Raw genomic sequence first — 19,235 nt, 5'->3', positions numbered from 1 at the left:
GTCTATTGACAGAGGCCTAGGCTTTATTTATAATAGAATAGAATAGAACAGGTACAAGTACAGCACTGCCCCTAGGACAATTCTACCCTTATATCCATATTACAACAAGACACACATTTTCTTTGTACTAGAATCTCCAGCTCTGGTTATCTCTAATAGCAGATATTTCACCATTTAGATAGCTGAAAATGACATAGGGATCTTGATGCAGCAGCTAGGAACAAGCAACAATATCAAAGAAGGAAGAAGGCAATGCCAGAATCCCAGTCTCTCTAGGAACCTATTCTTACTCTCTCTGAGAAACCTATTCCTAATCAGAATCTTATTCCTAGTCAGAATCATACTCCTAGTTTGATTTGGAGTTTTGATTCAGTTTCTTTTCTTGTTTTGACTATGTTTATTTGCCCTAGTTCAGGCTGGATTAGGATTCTATAAATCTGGTCATGTTTTGATAAGTGCTTTCTTTATTAACTCAAGTCCTAGAATTATAAGGAATTTGAGTCCATATAACATTCGAAGTTTATGTTCTGTTTTTAGAGTCATAGTTTGAGTAGGAGTGTTTTGTTTTGGTTATTCCAAATCAGTTTAGGACTGTTAGAGAGTCAATTTATGAATTATATATAGATGTAGTGCTATGGCCTCAAACACGAATTTATAGATTAATAAACTTTAGCTTTTCCGAAACTTAAGTTGTTGTGGATTCAATAAAGCTTCTGCGGATTCAGTAGTTAGCTGGTGCATTCTGGGTGTACTTGGGAGGATTTCAAGCTTGAAGATTGGGTGGATTCCTAATCTGGTTCTTTTTATCCTTCTTCTATTTCTTCTCCATCAAATCAGGTCAGAATTTTTTCACTTTTCTACCCTGGGAATTACTGCTCTGCTATTTTCAGTTTCAGGTTTATGCTTAAATTCAAGTTCAAGTTGCTGAATTGATTCTTGAGTAAACCCCACTTCCATTACCATTACTGATGGTGGTACTGCTGCCTCCAAAGAGCCTGCCAATGGTGAAAACTGCCACAAACCCTATTACACCAATGCCCAATGCTGGAAATTACATGGGAAGCCTACTGATTTTGAAGCGAAACGAGGCCGGGGGAAGCCCAAACCGAAGGCTAATCTTACTGAATCTGCTGCTCTTGCTGCTGCAGCCCCTTCTACTGACACTGGTCCTACTCAGGATGAACTACTGGCTTTCCGTCGCATGCTTTAGACATCTTCCACTGCACCTGCTGCCCCTTCTGGTTATTACTTTGCCTCAGGTATTCCGGTCGGCAGCCATTGTGCATCGGCTGTCTCCAGTCCTTGGATAATAGACTCCGGTGCTACTGACCACATGACTGGTTCCTCCCATGTATTTCACCATTATTCTCCTTCTGGAAAAAATACTGTTCGAGTGGCTAAGGAAAGGGTGTCATTCGCTGCTCTCCTACCCTTACATTAAATTTTGTTTTGCATGTTCCCTCTTTTTCTACTAATCTTCTTTCTATTAGTAGTCTGACCAAAGATTTAAACTGCAAAATAACTTCTTTCCCTCTCATTGTGTCATACAGGATCTGATGACAGGTAACACGATTGGGGGTAGTAAGGTACATGGTGGTCTCTACCTACTCGACACGGGTTCGACTTCTCTTTTGTCCGCTTCACCTCTGGTTCATCAGTTACATTCAGTCACTTCTCCAGATCTCCATCTATGGCATTGTTGGCTTGGTCACCCTCCACTTCGAACTTTAGCTTTTTTGTTTCCTCATCTTGTCAAGGATTGTAAACCGGATGAGTTATTAAATGAGGCCTGTGTTTTGGCCAAGCAGGCTCGTTCAACTTATTCTCCATTAAATAAAAGAAGTGTTTCTCCATTAGCTTTAGTTCATACTGATGTGTGGGACCCTGCCCGTCGTGTTTCAATTTCTGGCCATAGATGGTTTGTTTCCTTTATTGACTGCTTTACTAGGACCACTTGGGTGTATATGATGCAGCACAAAAATTAGGTTTTTCGCTGTTTTCAGCACTTTCATCGTATGGTTCAGACCCAGTTCGGTGCCACATTAAAAATTCTGAGGAGTGATAATGGCAGAGAATACATGGAGGGACAGTTCCAGAATTATTTGACTGAAAATGGAATCATTCATCAAACCAGCTGTGTCGATACTCCTGCCCAGAATGGCTTGGCAGAGAGAAAATACCCAAAGTACCCTTATCGGGTTACATAACTCAAAGGCCCAATGTTGTTTCCTATGATTCTTTGTCTTCTTCCTATCGTGCATTTGTGTCCTCTCTTTCCTCTGTCTTTATTCCTCAGAAATGGTAGGAGGCTATTGCAGATCCAAAGTGGAAAGCAGCCATGATGGAAGAGATGAATGCCTTATCCAAAAATGAGACTTGGGAGCTCGTGGTTCTTCCTCCGGGCAAGAAACCAGTTGGCTGTAAGTGAGTATCTGTTATCAAGCAAAAGATGGATGGAACAGTAGATAGATACAAGACCAGACTTGTGGCCAAGGGCTTTACCCAGACTTATGGATCGACTATCAGGAGACATTTGCCCTAGTTGCAAAGTTGAATACTTATCAGGTTACATAACCCAACACTTATAATCCAGCCATCAAAATTGAATCAGATTTTGCAAGTCCTCTCTACATATCAAACAGAACCTGCAGTTAAAGTTTCAGGTCAGTCAGATTGGTTTTGTCCAGGTTATTAAATTTCTCTATTTCTAGTTTTTTTCCTTTTCCCTACGATGTTGTCACAAGCTAATCTCCTGCTGAAATTCTCCTAGTTCTGGATTAGTTCTGTATCGATTCGTATCAGGGACATTGCAAGCATTGGCGACTGGCGAGATTATCGACGCTTTAAACCAGCTAGTTGAGATGGTTAGTAATTGTCAGAAGACGTTTCTATTATGAAGCAGCAAAGAGGGATTACATCGGAAAATAGCACCTACAACAAGAGGTTCAAAGAGCAGGCTGATTAATTTTGAAGGCACTACCTAAGGAACATGAAGAAATCAAAAGAGGCCTTCGACTGGTAGCCATGGTAGATAATGGAGTCTTCATTTTCAAATTCTCTGAGGAAAGAGATAAGCTGCTCGTCCTTGAAGGTGGTCCATGGTAGGTTGGCCGCAAACCAATCATCCTCAAGCATTGGGATCATAGTCTGCAACTTCGCAAGGTCGACCTCCCATCCATTCCCCTTTGGATCTCATTACCATGGCTACCCTTACACTTCTGGTGCTCTGAAGGCCTCAACCATGTTGGGTCGGTTCTGGGCACGCCACTCTATTCAGACTGTAGGACCAAAAAGAAAGATCCCCTTGCCTTTGCACCTATCTGTGTGGAAATACCAGCTAAAGAGCCCCAGACTGTATCGATTACTATCTCTGATGAGGAGGGTTTCATGTTCGAGCAAGATGTCTTCTACGACTAGAAACAGTGCAATATGTTGTGCGCAAAGTCTTTGGGCATGACTCCACCCGATGCCTCCCCAAAACCCTTACCCCTAATGAACACCCTTCAGCGTCTCCTACGGCTAAAACAACCCCTGATGTTCATCATTCTATGCCTGTTCCAGCTGATGGTACCCTAGTCCCCATTGCCTCCTCCTCTGTCCCCATACCTCACACTCTTTATCATGCTCCCCCCACCCCCTTCCTTTGGCTGGCTCCTCCCACTCCCTTGTGTCACTGTGTGTGGTCGATGAAAGAGTCAGCGGCGGCGGCAATCTCTTCGCTGTAGGGAGCAGCCTGCCTCAAGTTCTCCCAATGGTCATTCTGGCAGTCAACTGCATCCTCCATTAGTCCTCCCTTCTGCAAGGACCTACGGTCCAACCGCCTGCTCCTCCCTCCATATCGTGGGCTCTGGTCCCGAGGTTACATGAGCCTCCAGGCTTACCGTCTTTCCTCCCTTGGTCCCCAGTCCAGTCACTTTTAGTCGGCGGCGGCGGTCTCTTCGCTGTAGGGAGCAGCCTGCCTCAAGTTCTCCCAATGGTCATTCTGGCAGTCAACTGCATCCTCCATTAGTCCTCCCTTCTGCAAGGACCGACGGTCCAACCGCCTGCTCCTCTCTACATATCGTGGGCTCTGGTCCCGAGGTTACATGAGCCTCCAGGCTTACCTCCCTTGGTCCCCAGTCCAGTCACTTTTAGTTGGATCTTCTTGTCCTTGGGGAATCAATGATGCGATCTTCCTCATCGCCCCAAGCGGCTGGTCCCCCATCTTTCTCCTCAACTCCCCTGTCGTGCTCTGCTCCTTGTTGGACGGACAAGGGAGTTTAAGAGACCCCACAATTGATTGATCGCCATCCTTTGCAGCCCTCTTCTGGACCTTTAACGACCCTTGTAACCTCTCATCCTCCCCTTGCGCCCCTATCTCCGCCAGTCGGCTCTTCGAATGCGAGGGTTTTCTCCTCTGACTTATCGATCCTCCCTCCCCCCTCTTGCCTCTTCCTACTGCAAATCCTGGGGTGGGCCCCCCTCCTATCTCATTTCCCCTTTACGACTCCTATTTTGCTGGCCGTAATGGGACAGCCCCTTTGCTCGGCCCACTAACCTCTTCTATTACCCCTCTTGGCCCATTGACCTCTTCCTCTAGCTCATCTCACAAGGCCATCTCTCTTGGCCTTGGACCTGCGCCCCAGCCCAAGGCCCACCTCTCTCCCTCCTATTCACTCCAGCCCCTTATTCCCCCCACCACCCACCCCTTCGTGTTTACCACCGGCACGGCACTGGCTCCCCTCCTTATCCTAAGAAGTGGCACTACATTGACTATTCCTTGCCAAGCAATGAAAAGATTTTGTCTTTAAGCATGAATATCAGAAATCATGCCCTCTACCGTGGCACTTCGGATCTTTCTACTGCTGGATAGCGTGCTCTCGTCGAGGTTGGGTCTGGTTGCCATGTTGTGGTCAGGCTTTCCATTTCTTAGTGTGTTGTGGTGGGTCAAGGCCCTTCCCCTTCCCCTTCCCCTTTCCAGGCCCTTGCCTTCCCTTACGTAATGGTTGGGCTTTGTATTTGGCTTGTGCTTGTATATTCTCCCCCCCCCCCCCTTTTCCTTCCATTGGTAATGAATTTTTTTATTCATCCAAAAAAAAAAAGAGGCCTATGACAACAGAGAGGAGGCAACACTTGAAGATTTTAAGAAAAATAATCAAAACACAGAAAATTCTGCTGTTAAAGACAACATTGCAGAACTCAAAGAATATAGCAAAGATAAGGTTAAAGCAATGGAAAAAGAAGAGTATGGTTAAGAGAGACGTAATGAAAGATCAACATGACGATAAGGCTCCTTGAGTAACATTTTCTTTTTATTATTCATGAGCCGCCAAAATTTTGTTCTGGGCTGAAGATGGATGGTACTCATGGAGTGTTAATTCTTCATCACTTCAAAACTCGTGGACAAGTTTTTTCAAGCCGGGGAGAATTGATGCGGCAGCTATGTACAAGTTACACTTCAGCTAAGGAAGAAGACAAGGCCAGAATCCTGGTCTCTCTAGGAATCCTATTCTTATCATCTCTGAGAATCCTATTCCTAGTCAGAATTTTATTCTCTCAAGGAATCCTATTCCTAGTCTGATTTTGAGTTCTGTTTCAGTTTCTTTTCCTGCTTTGACTATGTTTATTTGACCTAATTCAGGCTGGATTAGGATTTCATAAGTCCAGTCCTATTTTGATTGGTGCTTTCTTTATTAATTCAACTCCTAGAACTATTAGGAATTTGAGTCCATACTCCATATTACATTATGTCTATGTTCTGTTTTTAGAGTCATAGTTCGAGTAGGAATGTCAAATACAAGTCTGGTTAACTATTCCAAGAAGTAATTTGAATTCCAATTCAGTTTAAGACTGTTAGAGAGACAGTTTATGAAATCTACAAGTAGATGTAGTGACCTGTGGCCTGAGACACAAATTTATAGTTAATAAACTTCAATTTTTCTAAAACTTATGCTTTTGTGGATTCAATAGTTACCTAGTGGATTCCAAGTGTAGGATTTGGTGGATTCCAAGCCTGAAGATTGTGGGGGATCCTATTCTGGTTCATTTTATCCTTCTTATATTTCTTCTCCATCAAATCAGGTCAGTATTTCTTCACTTTTCTACACTGTGATTTACTGTTTTGATATCAATTTCAGTTTCATGTTTGTTCTTTAATTCAAGTTCAAGTTGCTGAATTGATTCTTGAAAAAGCTCTGCTGTTCTTGCTATCAATTTTCATACTTGCTCTTTGATTCTAATTAATGTTTTAGAACCCAAAAGTTATAATCAAATTCTAGTTTCTTAGTTCAAGCCAACTTCTACTCGATTTTCAAAATCTGATTTCAGTTCACTGAAATATGTTTCATTTAATCATCAATTGAATCTTGCTTTCAATCATCTGAAACTTTCCATTGATTCTGTAAGTTTGAAGCTTTCCTAGTTAAGTTTTCTTGATAAGTTATAGTCCAGACATCAGAATTGAATCAGCTTTTGCAGGCCCTCCCTCTCTACCTACTAAACAGAACCTACAGTTAAAATTTGAGGTCAATCAGATTGGTTTGTTCAGGTTATTAAATTTTCTTTAATTCTAATTCTTGTTCTTTTTCCCCAATTCTGTCGCAAGCTAATCTTCTGCTGGAATTCTCCTGGTTCAAGATTAGTTTTTCTTCAGATCTGTCATGGCCAACTTTGAGACACATGGTTTGATGACAATGATTGTATTCTGTAAGTGCATTGGAACTTGGAAGATGCCAGCTTGCTGATTTGGTAAATGTCCAGGTTGATAGAGACCCAAAATTGGTTCAAAAACTGTATTCACCCACCTATTTGGCTATTTAGCAGGAAACTATTCCCTAATTTCCCACCAAAGAGGATATATTTTTGTTTGTGTTGATATTCTTCTTACAGCTCCATAGAAATTATTGTTAATTCTAAATAGGCTACCTCGCTTCTTTGAGATCATATATTGAATGTAAATTGAAAAGAAGTAGTTACTCCCTGAACTTTTAAAGTCCCATACGGTAAAGTGATTCATTTTTATTGACAGTTTGCTCAATTGTCTTGGCATAGTACTTAAACAATAATTCATGGTTTCAAGTTGTGAAGAGATTCCTGTTATGGATGTGGCACACTACTGATACTTAAAAAAGACACAAAATAATGTTCATGTTTTGTTAATAAAGATAAAGTTACTGCAATTTAGTGTGGAAAGCAGAAATGTTGATTTTAATAGTTATCATCTAACATATTTCCTTTTAGAGAGAGAGAGTACACCATAGGATACCCTAAATTCAATAATAGTATTGCTTGAAGAAGCATATGGATCGGTTCAGCCGTAAATTTATGTAACATCACCATTTGATTTGGATATTCTACTACTTTTTTAGTACTTGCAAGTCAGTTGGGTGCTCTCTTCTGTGTAACACTGCAACATGATTTTCTGACCGTTACGAAACTAAATAAGAGACTATTAGTGATGCAAAGCACTTCCTCCACTTCATCCCAATCCTCACAGAAGCTGAAGAAGAAATCCGAACCCAGAACACAGAAATTCACCAGAGTAAAAGGGAGTTTAATAAGAGATAATACTCTTAGCATCATCAGCAATTAAGTGGTCAGAGCTCAAAAGAATTTAGTTTAAAACCCATGTGAATTAATAATAACAGAAATGGCAGTTATACAAAGCATGGATTTGAATAATAATAATAACATAGATCGAATTATTAGGCAGTTTAATATTTGTGCAATAGAATCGTATATAAGATTTCAGTACCAACCTCATCAGAAGAATTTCCTCGGAACTGATCGACGAAGAAAAGAGAGGGGGAACGCCGAAAAAGTAATAATCATAGATGATTAAGAGCCATCCGACGTGATGCCCGGCCTAAGAAAATAGGCTTCGCTGTGTTCTGATAGGCCGGGCCCCCTTTCTGCCCAAACGTGATGCCCGGCCTAAGAAATTTCTTTGTGAGGGATGACGAGTCGACGACTCTGTTTCGTTCCAAGGTAAGGGAAAATTATTTTCAAAAAACATTAAAAAAATAATTTTTTGTAATCATTAACACACATTTTATTGTATAAATTAAAGTTTTTTTTTTGTTTTTTTTTTTATTTTAGAAAAAGGGTTATTCATTCATGCGTGCTCAACGTCAAACAAAAGAAAACAAGATACATAAAACAAATAGAGGAAGCAGTTTTCTGTACGGGAGTGTGCCACACTCCCATGAGTCTATCTCTCTCCTCCTTAAACAAGGTGGCAAAGGTGTCTTTTCACATGATGAGGAGGGAGATAGACTCATGGGAGTGTTGGCGTAGGCCACACTCCCGGACAGAAATCTTTTTCCCTAAAGATAGCATGATAAATTAAAGTTTTTTTTTATTTTTATTTTTATAAAATGTATATTTATTCAGAAGAACGTGTGGAGCTCATGGAAACCAAACATTGATCTTGGATCCATGGATCGGATAAAGGCCAAACTGTCCTACACGTTATGGACAGGGCCCTCTTAGCCAGGGAGTTAGCTATGATGTTAAGCTCCCTTGGAACAAACTAAAATTACAATACTCAAAGTAAGACTAGATTTGAAGAATATCTTCCAAAATAGGCATGATTGGAAGCGGTGCACCACGTCCATATTATATGTTTCAATTACTAGGTGTCTGAGATCCTCAAAGAGGGCTTCCAATAAAGCATTGTGAATTGCCATGGCCTCTCCCATTATGGGAGTAGTGAAGGTACTTGGAATTGAGACTGCAAAGTGGGGCATTCCTTGATGATCGCGACAAATAAATCCCAGACCCCATTCCTTGAGTTTGAAGATAGGCTGGCATCACAGTTGATCATGAAGGAACCTGAAGGAGGGAGAACCCATAGATTATGAGCAAAGGCACCAACCGGGTTGTTATTTCCAGAAACCGGTTTGGAAAGAGGGTAGTTCGCTTGATAAAATTCATGGAAATGTCTCTCAGCCGAAGAAATTACTTCAAGTGGTGACCATTGACGACACCCAAATATAAAATCGTTGCGTGCAAGTCAAAGATACCAACATATAAAAGAGCAATGCGACATCAGTTCCTTACTCATAGTCTTACCACTTCAGTTGAAAAAACTCCAACCGTCGATCCAATCATGAAGGGTGACCTCCATACCTTCTGGGACTTTGTAGGAGAGACTACAACCCAACCAAACTGATTGAGCAAAGGGGTAGGTTAGGAGTATGTGAGAGATGGATTCCTTAATGTTACCACATCGGGCACAATTAGAATCAATTGGAATACTTCTACGACATAGATTCTCCCATGTGGCTAATCCAACTGCACACCCTCTCCATAAAAAAAAATTATTTTTGGAAGAGAGTTACAATTCAAATTTGCCTCCAACTCTGTCTGGAACTAGATCCCATGGTTTTTATGATGATGACGTTGCTTGAGATGATTCTTTCTCGTGCTCAATATTGGATAACATGTGATATGCTGATTTGACAAAAAATATACCATTCTTTGAAGCGCCCCAAACCTGCTAGTCCCCTCTTGGAAATAAAGGTAGTTGGCTTTTCATCATCTCCTCCACCTCAAAATGTTAGAAAAGAGTATAGAGAAGCTCACAATCCCATGTACTATTTTCATGGTCAAAGCTCACCCCACCTGGCCACCATTTTAGAAACCCTTATAGTGTTTTAGTATGTTCTCCAAAATACTCTATCGATACCCTCCCACACGCATCTGAAGCTCTGTGGTGAACCGATTCACATTCACCATGGCTTAATGAAAACTCTGTCTTTATTATATCACTAACTCCAAATCATTTCTTATTCGATTATTAAATTTCACTTTATTTTGCGGGGAAAAGAACGATAACTGGTCGTGTGGCCCCTGCACTTAGACATACTTTGACCAGAACATTAAAGTTGTATCTCCCTGAGTCTAGTTTTAATAGAAAGAAAAAAAGAAGGAATAAGATCAATATGAGCTATACAGCGTATGTCATGTCCAAAACAACAAGCATAGGTCAAGTAATCGGGATGTGTACAGTTCGCTTACTGTAGCCACGACCATAAAAAAACTATATTTGTGTCCATTTTATGACTGCTAGGAGCTACCTTTGGGCACATATTTTCTTATATAAATAAGGGAAGCCTAAGGAAGTTTCAACAAGTCTTTGGGCATTATTTGGAACATCTTTTGGTGTGATATTTTGAAAAATAACGAGGGCAAGCTTGGAAGATCTCAAGAACACCTATGAGCTTAATTTGGAGAATTCAAGCAAGAGTTCCCAAGGAAAAGAACCAAACCATGTGAGCATCAAATGGAAGATTAGCTATCAAGAGGTAAAAGAGGTATATATTGAGATTGTATTTGTAATTCTACCTTAGAGAGGTTATGTATTGAGTTTAGCTTGTGTATCTCCTTACAAAGAGTGATTATGTATTGAGCTTATATTGATATATATGTCTAGTAGAGGTTTAGTTTAATTGAGTTGATGACTAACATCCCCATTTTTTAAGGTGGTTGTAAAGGTTAAGTGTGATCCTTGAACACTCACGTTTGGTGTGAACTGGCGAGAAACACTAGGATTGATGGTGAACTCGAAAAACCACTGGGTTAGTTGTGAGCCCCTAAAACAATTAGTGGTTGGGTAGTGAGACATATAAAACTATCTTTTAAGGGTTTCATTGGGATAAAACAATTGAGTTAATAGAAATACAAGGAGTGAGGAGTTGCTTGGAGTGGATGTAGGCAAGGTTGTCCAACCACTATAAGTGTTTGTGTCTTTTTTTATATTTTGTTTCTATTACTCATATCTCAATCCCCTATATTGTATTGAACGGGTGATGAGTTATAACGTGTTTTATTACTTACATCCATTAGGAATTTGAATTTTCTGTATGAACTCAAAGTATCTATTAGGCAAAAAGTTTTTTAAAATGACTAAGATTTTTATAATATCCAATTTACCCACTCGTGGGTTGCCACACGGTGCTACATTAATAGCGTCCCTTCCTGCTATGTTTTGGACTTTGGAATACACACTGTTGAGAGACAGAGAGGAAATTTTCCTTTATGACTTTGCTCTGAAACATTTTCCTTTAGAGAACAAACATTGCATTCTCTGTTGCCGGAGAATAAATTTGTGGATGATCCTTTCGATTCTCAATTGGTAACTAAAACTAAGGCTGTAAAAGCTGTCATGCTTAAACCCAAACTAAACTTGCTTGCAAAGATGCAGGGGTGAGGGGAGGGAGAGATGCATGGGATTGAGAGGGAGCTGAGGGCGGGGGAGGGAGATGCAGTGAGAGGGGAGGCGAGGATGGAGAGATGCATTGGGGTAATGGGGATGGGAGAGGGGGAGATGCGAAGGGTGAGATGGGGGTTAGAGATGGGCCATGGGTGTGGGGGTGGAGGTGGATTGGAGACGTCAAAGAGCATGAGATGGGGACTTGGAGGAGGAAGGGAGGGAAGGGGACTAGGGATAATTTAGGAATTTAAAATAAATTTTTTTTTTTTTTTGATTGAAGGAATTTTAAATCAATGAGAGAGAAAGAAAAGTAAAAGTCTGTTATGAAAAAGAAGGTTTCTTAAGCAAGCAGGGTACTCAATACCTTCTCACATTGTTTCTTAAAATCATAGTTTCTCTTTTTTAAATCAACAAGGGAGATAGAGACGTAGAACTGTAGAAGGCTCAGATAGCCTTTTTCTTAAGCGAGCAGGAAAAAATTTGAATAAATTAAAGGAATGGAGAGTCACAACCTCTATCTCTGCCGCAGAGATTCCTCTAGCAACCAATTTTCAAAGCCCTTCGCAAATCTTCGTTCCTCCTTTCCTTTGGTTTGTGATTTTGTTATATAAATAAGGTCCTGGCTGTCAGATCCAGACGCCCTTTTGATCTTATCTAGATAGGTATAGGAAGTTGCAGTCTGTTTGGTCTTTCTGTTGTAGTTGAAGCTTTCATTCAGGATTTCAAGGTTTAGGAGGGAATGGAGAGTGGGGTTGCGGAGAAGCAGTCTTCGTACACTTATTGGGTCAGGCAAGCAAAAGAAGACGCTGCTCCAATCCCCGTTCCACGCAAGCTCTCTGCTGATGACATATCTATGCAATCGCAGCCCAGCGCCTTAGGATCTGTATGGAATCGAGTAGGTACCATCCCTCTCTGTTTCCTTGTTCTGTTTTTATTATTTTTCCTTTGGGTTGGTAAATTTTCTCTATTCTACCAAATGTTTTGACATTAATGTAGTAGCAGCTAGTCCTTTTTTGTTGCGGTTATTGTTGGAGGTTTTTTTCAACATAATGGCTTTGAGAATCGTCCCACATTGGAAATGTAAAGAAGATTTTTTGGGTATATTTAATAAAGTGTTGTGTATCATTTAAATTAATAAATAGAGATTGCTACGGTGTATGTGTGAGGACTTTATCCAAGCGAACTCGCCAGTGTGGGCAGTGGGTTGTGTGGACCAATTTGAATTTGGATAAGATTATTGTAAACAGTTGATCGACAGTTTATTACTGTTATGTTTTGGACGGTTTAGATCGTAACTGTACGAACAGTTACGATCTAAGATCTAATGGTCCAGATTCAAATATGAAAAGATCTATCTGTTGGGAACAGGTGCCAAGTGGGTTATAAAATACCCAAGTTATTTCAAACCAGGATATATCCCAAAATAGTTCTTCTTCTCCTCTCCTCCTTCATCCTCAAAAGGTGATCTTGCAGGAAATCTATTTTACTACAGGAAAAAGATTTTCAGGCATCGATCTTGACTCCGTTTATGCATTACGTAGTTAAGATAATCAACAAAGTTTGGGGCTTCATTGTATCCTGGGAGACGATTTGTCTGCAACCTATTTGCATCTTGGTAGTAGGGACGAATTTCGTCTCAAGGAAAGAGACTTTGTAACGTGCCTTGAAGATTCAAGCCTACTTCTGATCAAACAATCTTAAGACAAAATTTCCTGTTAAAATGGCACAGTCACTTAAGGTGTTCACTGTAGATATTACCAAACTCAAATGGTTTGATGGAAACAACTTCAAACGTTGGCAGAAGAAGTTGCATTTTCTGTTCACTCAACTGAGCGTTGTCTATGTTCTCTCTACTCTTAAACCTGCATGACGTGACGATGAAACACTTGTTGAAACTCGTACCAGGCAGAAATGAGAACAACATGACTATTACTGCAAGGTTCATATTTGCAATTCTATGACTGACACTCTGTTCGATATGTATCATGACAAGAAAACTGTAAAAGAAGTTTGGGATGCACTGGAGACCATATATCTGGTAGAGGATGCAACCAGTAAGAAATTCTTGGTAGGTAAGTTCTTTCGTTATTCAATGATTGATAATAGGAAGGTCATTGAGCAGTTTCATGAGATAAAGCAGATTCTTAATTAGTTTAAGCAACATGACATGAAAATGGACGAAACTATTATAGTTTCGGCCATTATAGATAAATTGTTTGCTTCTTGGAAAGACTACAGAAAGAGTCTTAAACGCAAAAAGGAGGAAATTACTCTTGTAGACTTAGAAAGCCATTTGAAAATTGAAGAAGAAGACAGATGCAGTGAATGTATGGATGGTTCTAAGGTTCTGGTATTAGAGGAAGGCCAAAACAATAAGCAGAATGAGAATCCTGCAAGGGGTGAAGGGAAGAGAAAGTGGAACCCAAATTTTGACTCCACAAAGTACCACCATAATAATTAGAAGAAGGGTCCTTGTCATTACTGTGGCAAGATGGGACATTTTAAGAAGGAATGTAGACATCTGAAAAAGAAGTCTGATGAAAATTTTGACAAGCAAAAGTTTGTTGCCATGATTTTTGAGGCTAACCTCCTCGGGGATGATACTGCATGGTGGATAGACTCTGGTGCAACTAAACATGTCTGCAAAGGCAAAGGTCTGTTCTCTGATTATGCACCAGAGGATAATGGAAGTATTCTCTATATGGGAAAATACTTACCTTAACGGATGTTTATCATGTGCTTGAAGGTAGGAAGAACCTTGTTTCTAGTAGTCTTCTCAATAAGTTTGGGTTTAAACTTGTTTTTGAGTCAGACAAGTTTATTCTGACTAAGGGTGGTACTTTTATGGGAAAGGGAAATCTGTATGAGGGTATGTTTAAGTTGATGTTGTTACTGATATTATCAATAAAACTGCTATTTCTGGTTATATGGTTGACTTTTTTTCTTTATGGCATAGTAGATTAGGACATGTTAATTTTCGAAGAATGCATGACATGGTTAATCTGGATTTAATTCTAAGAGTTAATAAGGATATAGACAAGTGTAGAACCTGTATGCTTACTAAAATAACCGGAGTACCATTTCCTAAAATTAATAGAACATCAAGTATTCTGGATCTTGTACATAGTGATGTATGCGATCTTTATGGTATCCCTACTAGAGGAGGAAAGAAATATTTTGTTACCTTTATTGAGGATTATACAAGATTCTGTTATATTTATCTTTTGAATACAAAAGATGAAGTTTTGAAAATTTTCAAAACTTATAAAAGTGAAACAGAGAATTTGTGTAAGACTACAATAAAATGTCTTAGATCCGACAGAGGAGGTGAATTTTATGATCCAGAATATTTTAAGAGTGTAAGGATTATACATGAAGTCTCTGCACCATATACCCCACAGCAAAATGGAGTTGCTGAGAGGAAGAACAGGACTTTAATGGAAATGGTTATGCTATGATGTCTAATTTTGGACTGAGCAGTGGTTTTTGGGGTGAAGCATTATTAACAGCTTGTCATATCTTAAATAGAGTTCCTTCTAAGAAGAGTTCTACAACACCGTATAAACTTTGGAAGAACAAAAAACCAAATTTGGCATATCTTAAGGTTTGAGGCTGCAGGGCTATTGTCAAAGTTCCAGAACAAAAAAGAAAGAAACTAGAAGAAAGAGGTGTTGAATGCATTTTCCTATATGCCTTGTATGCTTTACATAGTAAGGCGGTTCATGGCGGTTGAACGTAATGATTCAATAGAATTAACACTATTATTGAATCAAGAGATGCCATTTTTGATGAACAAAGGTACACCTTAGTTCCTAATTTTACAGAATCTAGATCTTTAATAGGCGTCAATGATTTGACTCAAGTACCGAATGAAGAATTTAGGAGTAAAAGGAAAAGGACAGTAAAGGACTTTGGTCCATATTTCTTTATGTATCTAGTTGAAGGTACAAGAGAATGTCAAAGTGGTCAAATCTTAGTTGCTTTAAATATAGAAACGGATCCTAAAACTTATGAGGATGCAATGAAGTCTCAAGATGTTGCTTTTTGGAAAGAGGCAATAAATGATGAAATGGATTCCATCATTGGAAATAAAACCTGGAAATTGGTTAACTTATCCCTGGCTCTAAAATAGTAAGGTGTCAATGGATTTTCAAAAAGAAAATGAAAGTTGATGGAACTGTTGATAAATTTAAAGCAAGTTTAGTAGCCAAAAGCTTTACACAAAAGGAAGGGATTAATTACTTTGACACTAATGCTCCAGTGGCTAGAATTGCTACAATCAGGGTACTAATTGCATTGGCTTCTATATACAAGTTTGAAATTTACCAAATGGATGTTAAGACAGCCTATTTAAATGGTGAATTAGATGAAGAAATTTATATGGAACAATTTGAAGGCTTTTTATTGAAAGGACAAGAGCATAAAGTTTGCAAATTAATAAAGTCGCTTTATGGACTTAGACAAGCACCAAAACAATGGCATGAGAAATTTGATAAAGTTATTTTATCAAATAGTTTCAGAATACATGAGTCTGATAAATGTGTATACAACAAATTTTATAATGGAAAAGGTGTTATCATCTGTTTATATGTTAATGGCATGCTTATTTTTGGCATTGATATAGAACAAATAGAAAATACTAAGAAATATCTTTCGTCATATTTTGACATGAAGGATATGGGTGCTGCTGATGTCATTTTGGGCATGAGAATAATTAAAACTTGTAATGGTATTATGCCAACCCAATCACATTATATAGAGAAAATACTCGAGAAATTTAATCACATTGATTGTGCCCCTGTGAGTACACCGTTTGATTCTAACATTAAATTAATACCGAATGATGGTAGAGCTGTGTCGCAGTTAGATTATGCTAGTGTAATTGGTTGTTTGATGTATGCTATGATAGGTACACGACTTGATATTACTTTTATAGTTGAGAAGCTTAGTAGGTATACTAGTAATCCTAGTAATCTACATTGGAAAGCTGTTTTTAAGGTATTGAAATATCTTAAAAGAACTATTGATTATGACATAAGTTATACTGGATATCTAGTGGTCCTAGAAGGATACACTGATGCTAATTGGATAATGGAGAGCGAAGATCACTCGTCCACAAGTGGTTGGATATTCACTCTTGGTAGAGGTGCAATATCTTGGTGCTCTAAGAAACAAACGTGTATTGTTGATTCTACTATGGCAGCAGAGTTTGTGGCGTTAGCTTCCCAAAGTAAAGAAGCAGAATGGCTAAGGCACTTATTGTTGGAGATTCTTATATGGTCTAAGCCTATGTCACCAGTTTCACTACACTGTGATAGTGAAGCTACGCTGTCTAGAGCTTATAGTCATATTTATAATGGAAAGTCTAGGCACGTTGGTTTAAGACATAGCTATATGAGACAATTGATAAGTGATGGGATAATCACCATTGATTTTGTAACATCAAGCCAAAACTTGGTTGATCCATTAACCAAAGGCCTTGCAAGGAAAATGGTGAATAAAACATCTAAAGGGATGGGTCTCAAGCCCACTTTTGATGATCACCAATGAAGGAACCTCAACTCAATACTTGAAATATCAAATTTGAGTTCAATGAGTAAAGTATTTCATTTGATGTGATTTGCAAGTACTAAAAGTATTTATATTCCATCCTATGAGGAGTGCTTGGAAGCTGTAATGATGAATGGCGAAGGGTGAGTTATACTTTTAATAGACTTATAACATATTTTGTTGAGATGTTGTTTACAAGGCATCTTTGATAAGTCTACCTAAGTGAGTGAGAAGTTAGGACGGTTCTTGTGAGTTTAGGGCTCTACTCTAAAAGCACTCATGATATCAGGATATAGACACACGGCCATTAATGTGTCGGCTTTTATAGAAAGTTTTTGAGATGAAGTCATATGTATGAAATATGTCCGGTTAATCGTTATAGGTTTGCTAGTTCAAAGTTTTATCTACTATGTTCATAGTTATCAAGGCGGGAAGGCGACCGTGGCGTTTTAGAGGGGCAAAAATCAAGGCGACACAGCCACGGCGGCAAGGCGTCCGCCATGGCGCCCAAGGCGTCCAAGGAGCTTGCGACGCCTTGATAACTATGACTATGTTATCCTGATTTGCTTTGATGTGTTCTCCCTAATTGGAGGTTCAAGTCGAGAGACACCTTCCGTTTATGCATAAGGCTTCCTGGATTGTCAAAGATCATGTTTTTCATTATATTGAAAATGGTGGAGGATTGTTGGAGGTTTTTTCAACATAATGGCTTTGGGAATAGTCCCACATCAGAAATGTAAAGAAGATTTCTTGGGTATATTTAATAAAGTTTTGTGTATCATTTGAATTCATAAATAGAGATTGCTACGGTGTTTGTGCGAGGACTTTCGTTCGAGTGCGCACGCGCGTGCGCGTGTGGGCAGTGGGCTGTAGAGGCGTTAGTGGCGCACACACTTAGCACTTTGCACGCTTCGAGCGAGATCTGATCTGGGTCGTTCTTTTTGATCTAATGGACCAATTTGAATAATTGAATCTGGATAAGATTATTGTAAACAGTTGATCGACAGTTTATTACTGTTATGTTTTGGACGGTTTAGATCGTAATTGTACGATCTAATGGTCCGGATTCAAATATGAAAGGATCTATCTGTTGGGAACAGGTGCCAAGCATAGTTGTCATGGCGTCGCCATGGCATCCTGGCGTTGGGGAAAGCAACATATCAACCTACGCCATGAGTAATGTATAAATATCAACCGATATGGCATCCATGGCGTCGCCATGGCCCCGTCATGGACGCCATACCACGATATATGGGTATATCGGTCGGTATTTGTGCATTTGAATGTATAAAAGTTAGGCTTAATTTTTTTTTTTTTAAAACCATTTAATAGCTTAGATGCTTTTTCGTTAATGTGTATTGGAGGTGTAACTTGAATACACAATTTGGGGGTGTAACTGCAATACACATTAACATAAAAATTTAAAACATTAAACATATACCCTAATTTGGGGGGAAATAGAAATCGCAAAAGCCAAAAGAAATTTCGAGAGTCGAGACAGAGGAACAGTTCGTGAGACAGAGGATCGTCACTCTGGCAAGCGGCAACTTTGGCTTTAGTTCCTGGCTTCCTGCAACTCTCGGCAGAGAAAGTTCTTCACTCCTTCGAAGTTCGAACCCCTCCAGCAACCTCCAGGACTCCAGGCAAGTAATTTTTTATTTTTTTTTTAATTTGGTTCTTCTTCCTCCTCCCAGTCCTCCGACAACTCGATCTTTCAGTTCTTCTCCTCCCAGGCAGTCCTCTTCTTCTTCTTAACTTCTTCTTCTTCAGTTCTTCTCCTCCCAGCCTCCGGTAATGATTACAGCCAGTACTCGTAGTATCGTTTTTTTTTTAATTTTTTCTTCTTGCCTTGCACAGCCACACATACACAGTTACACACACAGAGACAGGGAGAGAGTCGAGAGACAGAGGGGGGGATTTATTTCAGTCAGTAGTCCTCTCGGGTTTTTTTTTTTTTTTTTGTTTTTCTTCTTCGCAACTGCTTGTACAGTCACAGAGACAGGGAGATAGTCGAGAGACAGAGGGGGGGGGGAGGGATTTATTCCAGTTACAGCCACAGTCCTCTCGGTTTTTTTTTTTTTTCTTTTTTCTTCTTCTTGCCTTGCAGTTGCAGGCTTGCTTACAGTCGCAGACCTCTTAGTTTTTTCTTTTCCTTTTTTCTTCTTGTTGCCTTGCAATTGCAGCCTTGCAGGCTTGCACACAACCTCTCGGTTTTTTGTTTCTGCTTCTTGCCTTGCAGTTGCAGGCTTCCACAGTTCCACATAGACAGAGAAGGTGTTTTTTTTTTTCTTCTTCTTACCCTGCACACAGCCACACATACACAATTACACACACAGAGACGGAGAGAATCGAGAGACAGAAGGGGGGGGGGAGGGATTTATTACAGCCAGTAATTCTCTCTGTTTTTGTTTTTTTTTTCTTCTTCTTGCCTTGCAGTTCCAGGCTTGCACAGTCACAGAGAAGGTGTTTTTTTTTTTTTTTTTTTTCTTCT

The 19,235-nt window shown here is 39.6% G+C and overlaps 2 protein-coding genes across 2 annotated transcripts in view; one reads left to right on the top strand and one right to left on the bottom strand.

The window, feature by feature from the left end:
• LOC122662429 (organic cation/carnitine transporter 7) overlaps positions 1 to 7,789 on the bottom strand; it is a 58,521-nt gene extending 50,732 nt beyond the window's left edge. The window contains exon 1 of the mRNA XM_043858059.1: positions 7,737 to 7,789. The gene's annotated coding sequence lies outside the window, so the exon portion shown is untranslated. The remainder of the gene's footprint in view (positions 1 to 7,736) is intronic.
• A 3,916-nt stretch (positions 7,790 to 11,705) lies between these two features.
• LOC122662611 overlaps positions 11,706 to 19,235 on the top strand; it is a 54,312-nt gene continuing 46,782 nt past the window's right edge. Inside the window, exon 1 of the mRNA XM_043858291.1 lies at positions 11,706 to 12,089. Within this exon, the coding sequence (XP_043714226.1) occupies positions 11,934 to 12,089 (156 nt within the window). The 5' untranslated portion in view covers positions 11,706 to 11,933. The remainder of the gene's footprint in view (positions 12,090 to 19,235) is intronic.

This window comes from Telopea speciosissima, chromosome 5, assembly GCF_018873765.1.
Source record: "Telopea speciosissima isolate NSW1024214 ecotype Mountain lineage chromosome 5, Tspe_v1, whole genome shotgun sequence".
Taxonomy (NCBI): Eukaryota; Viridiplantae; Streptophyta; class Magnoliopsida; order Proteales; family Proteaceae; genus Telopea; species Telopea speciosissima.
This window is presented reverse-complemented; position numbering and strand designations above follow the sequence as displayed.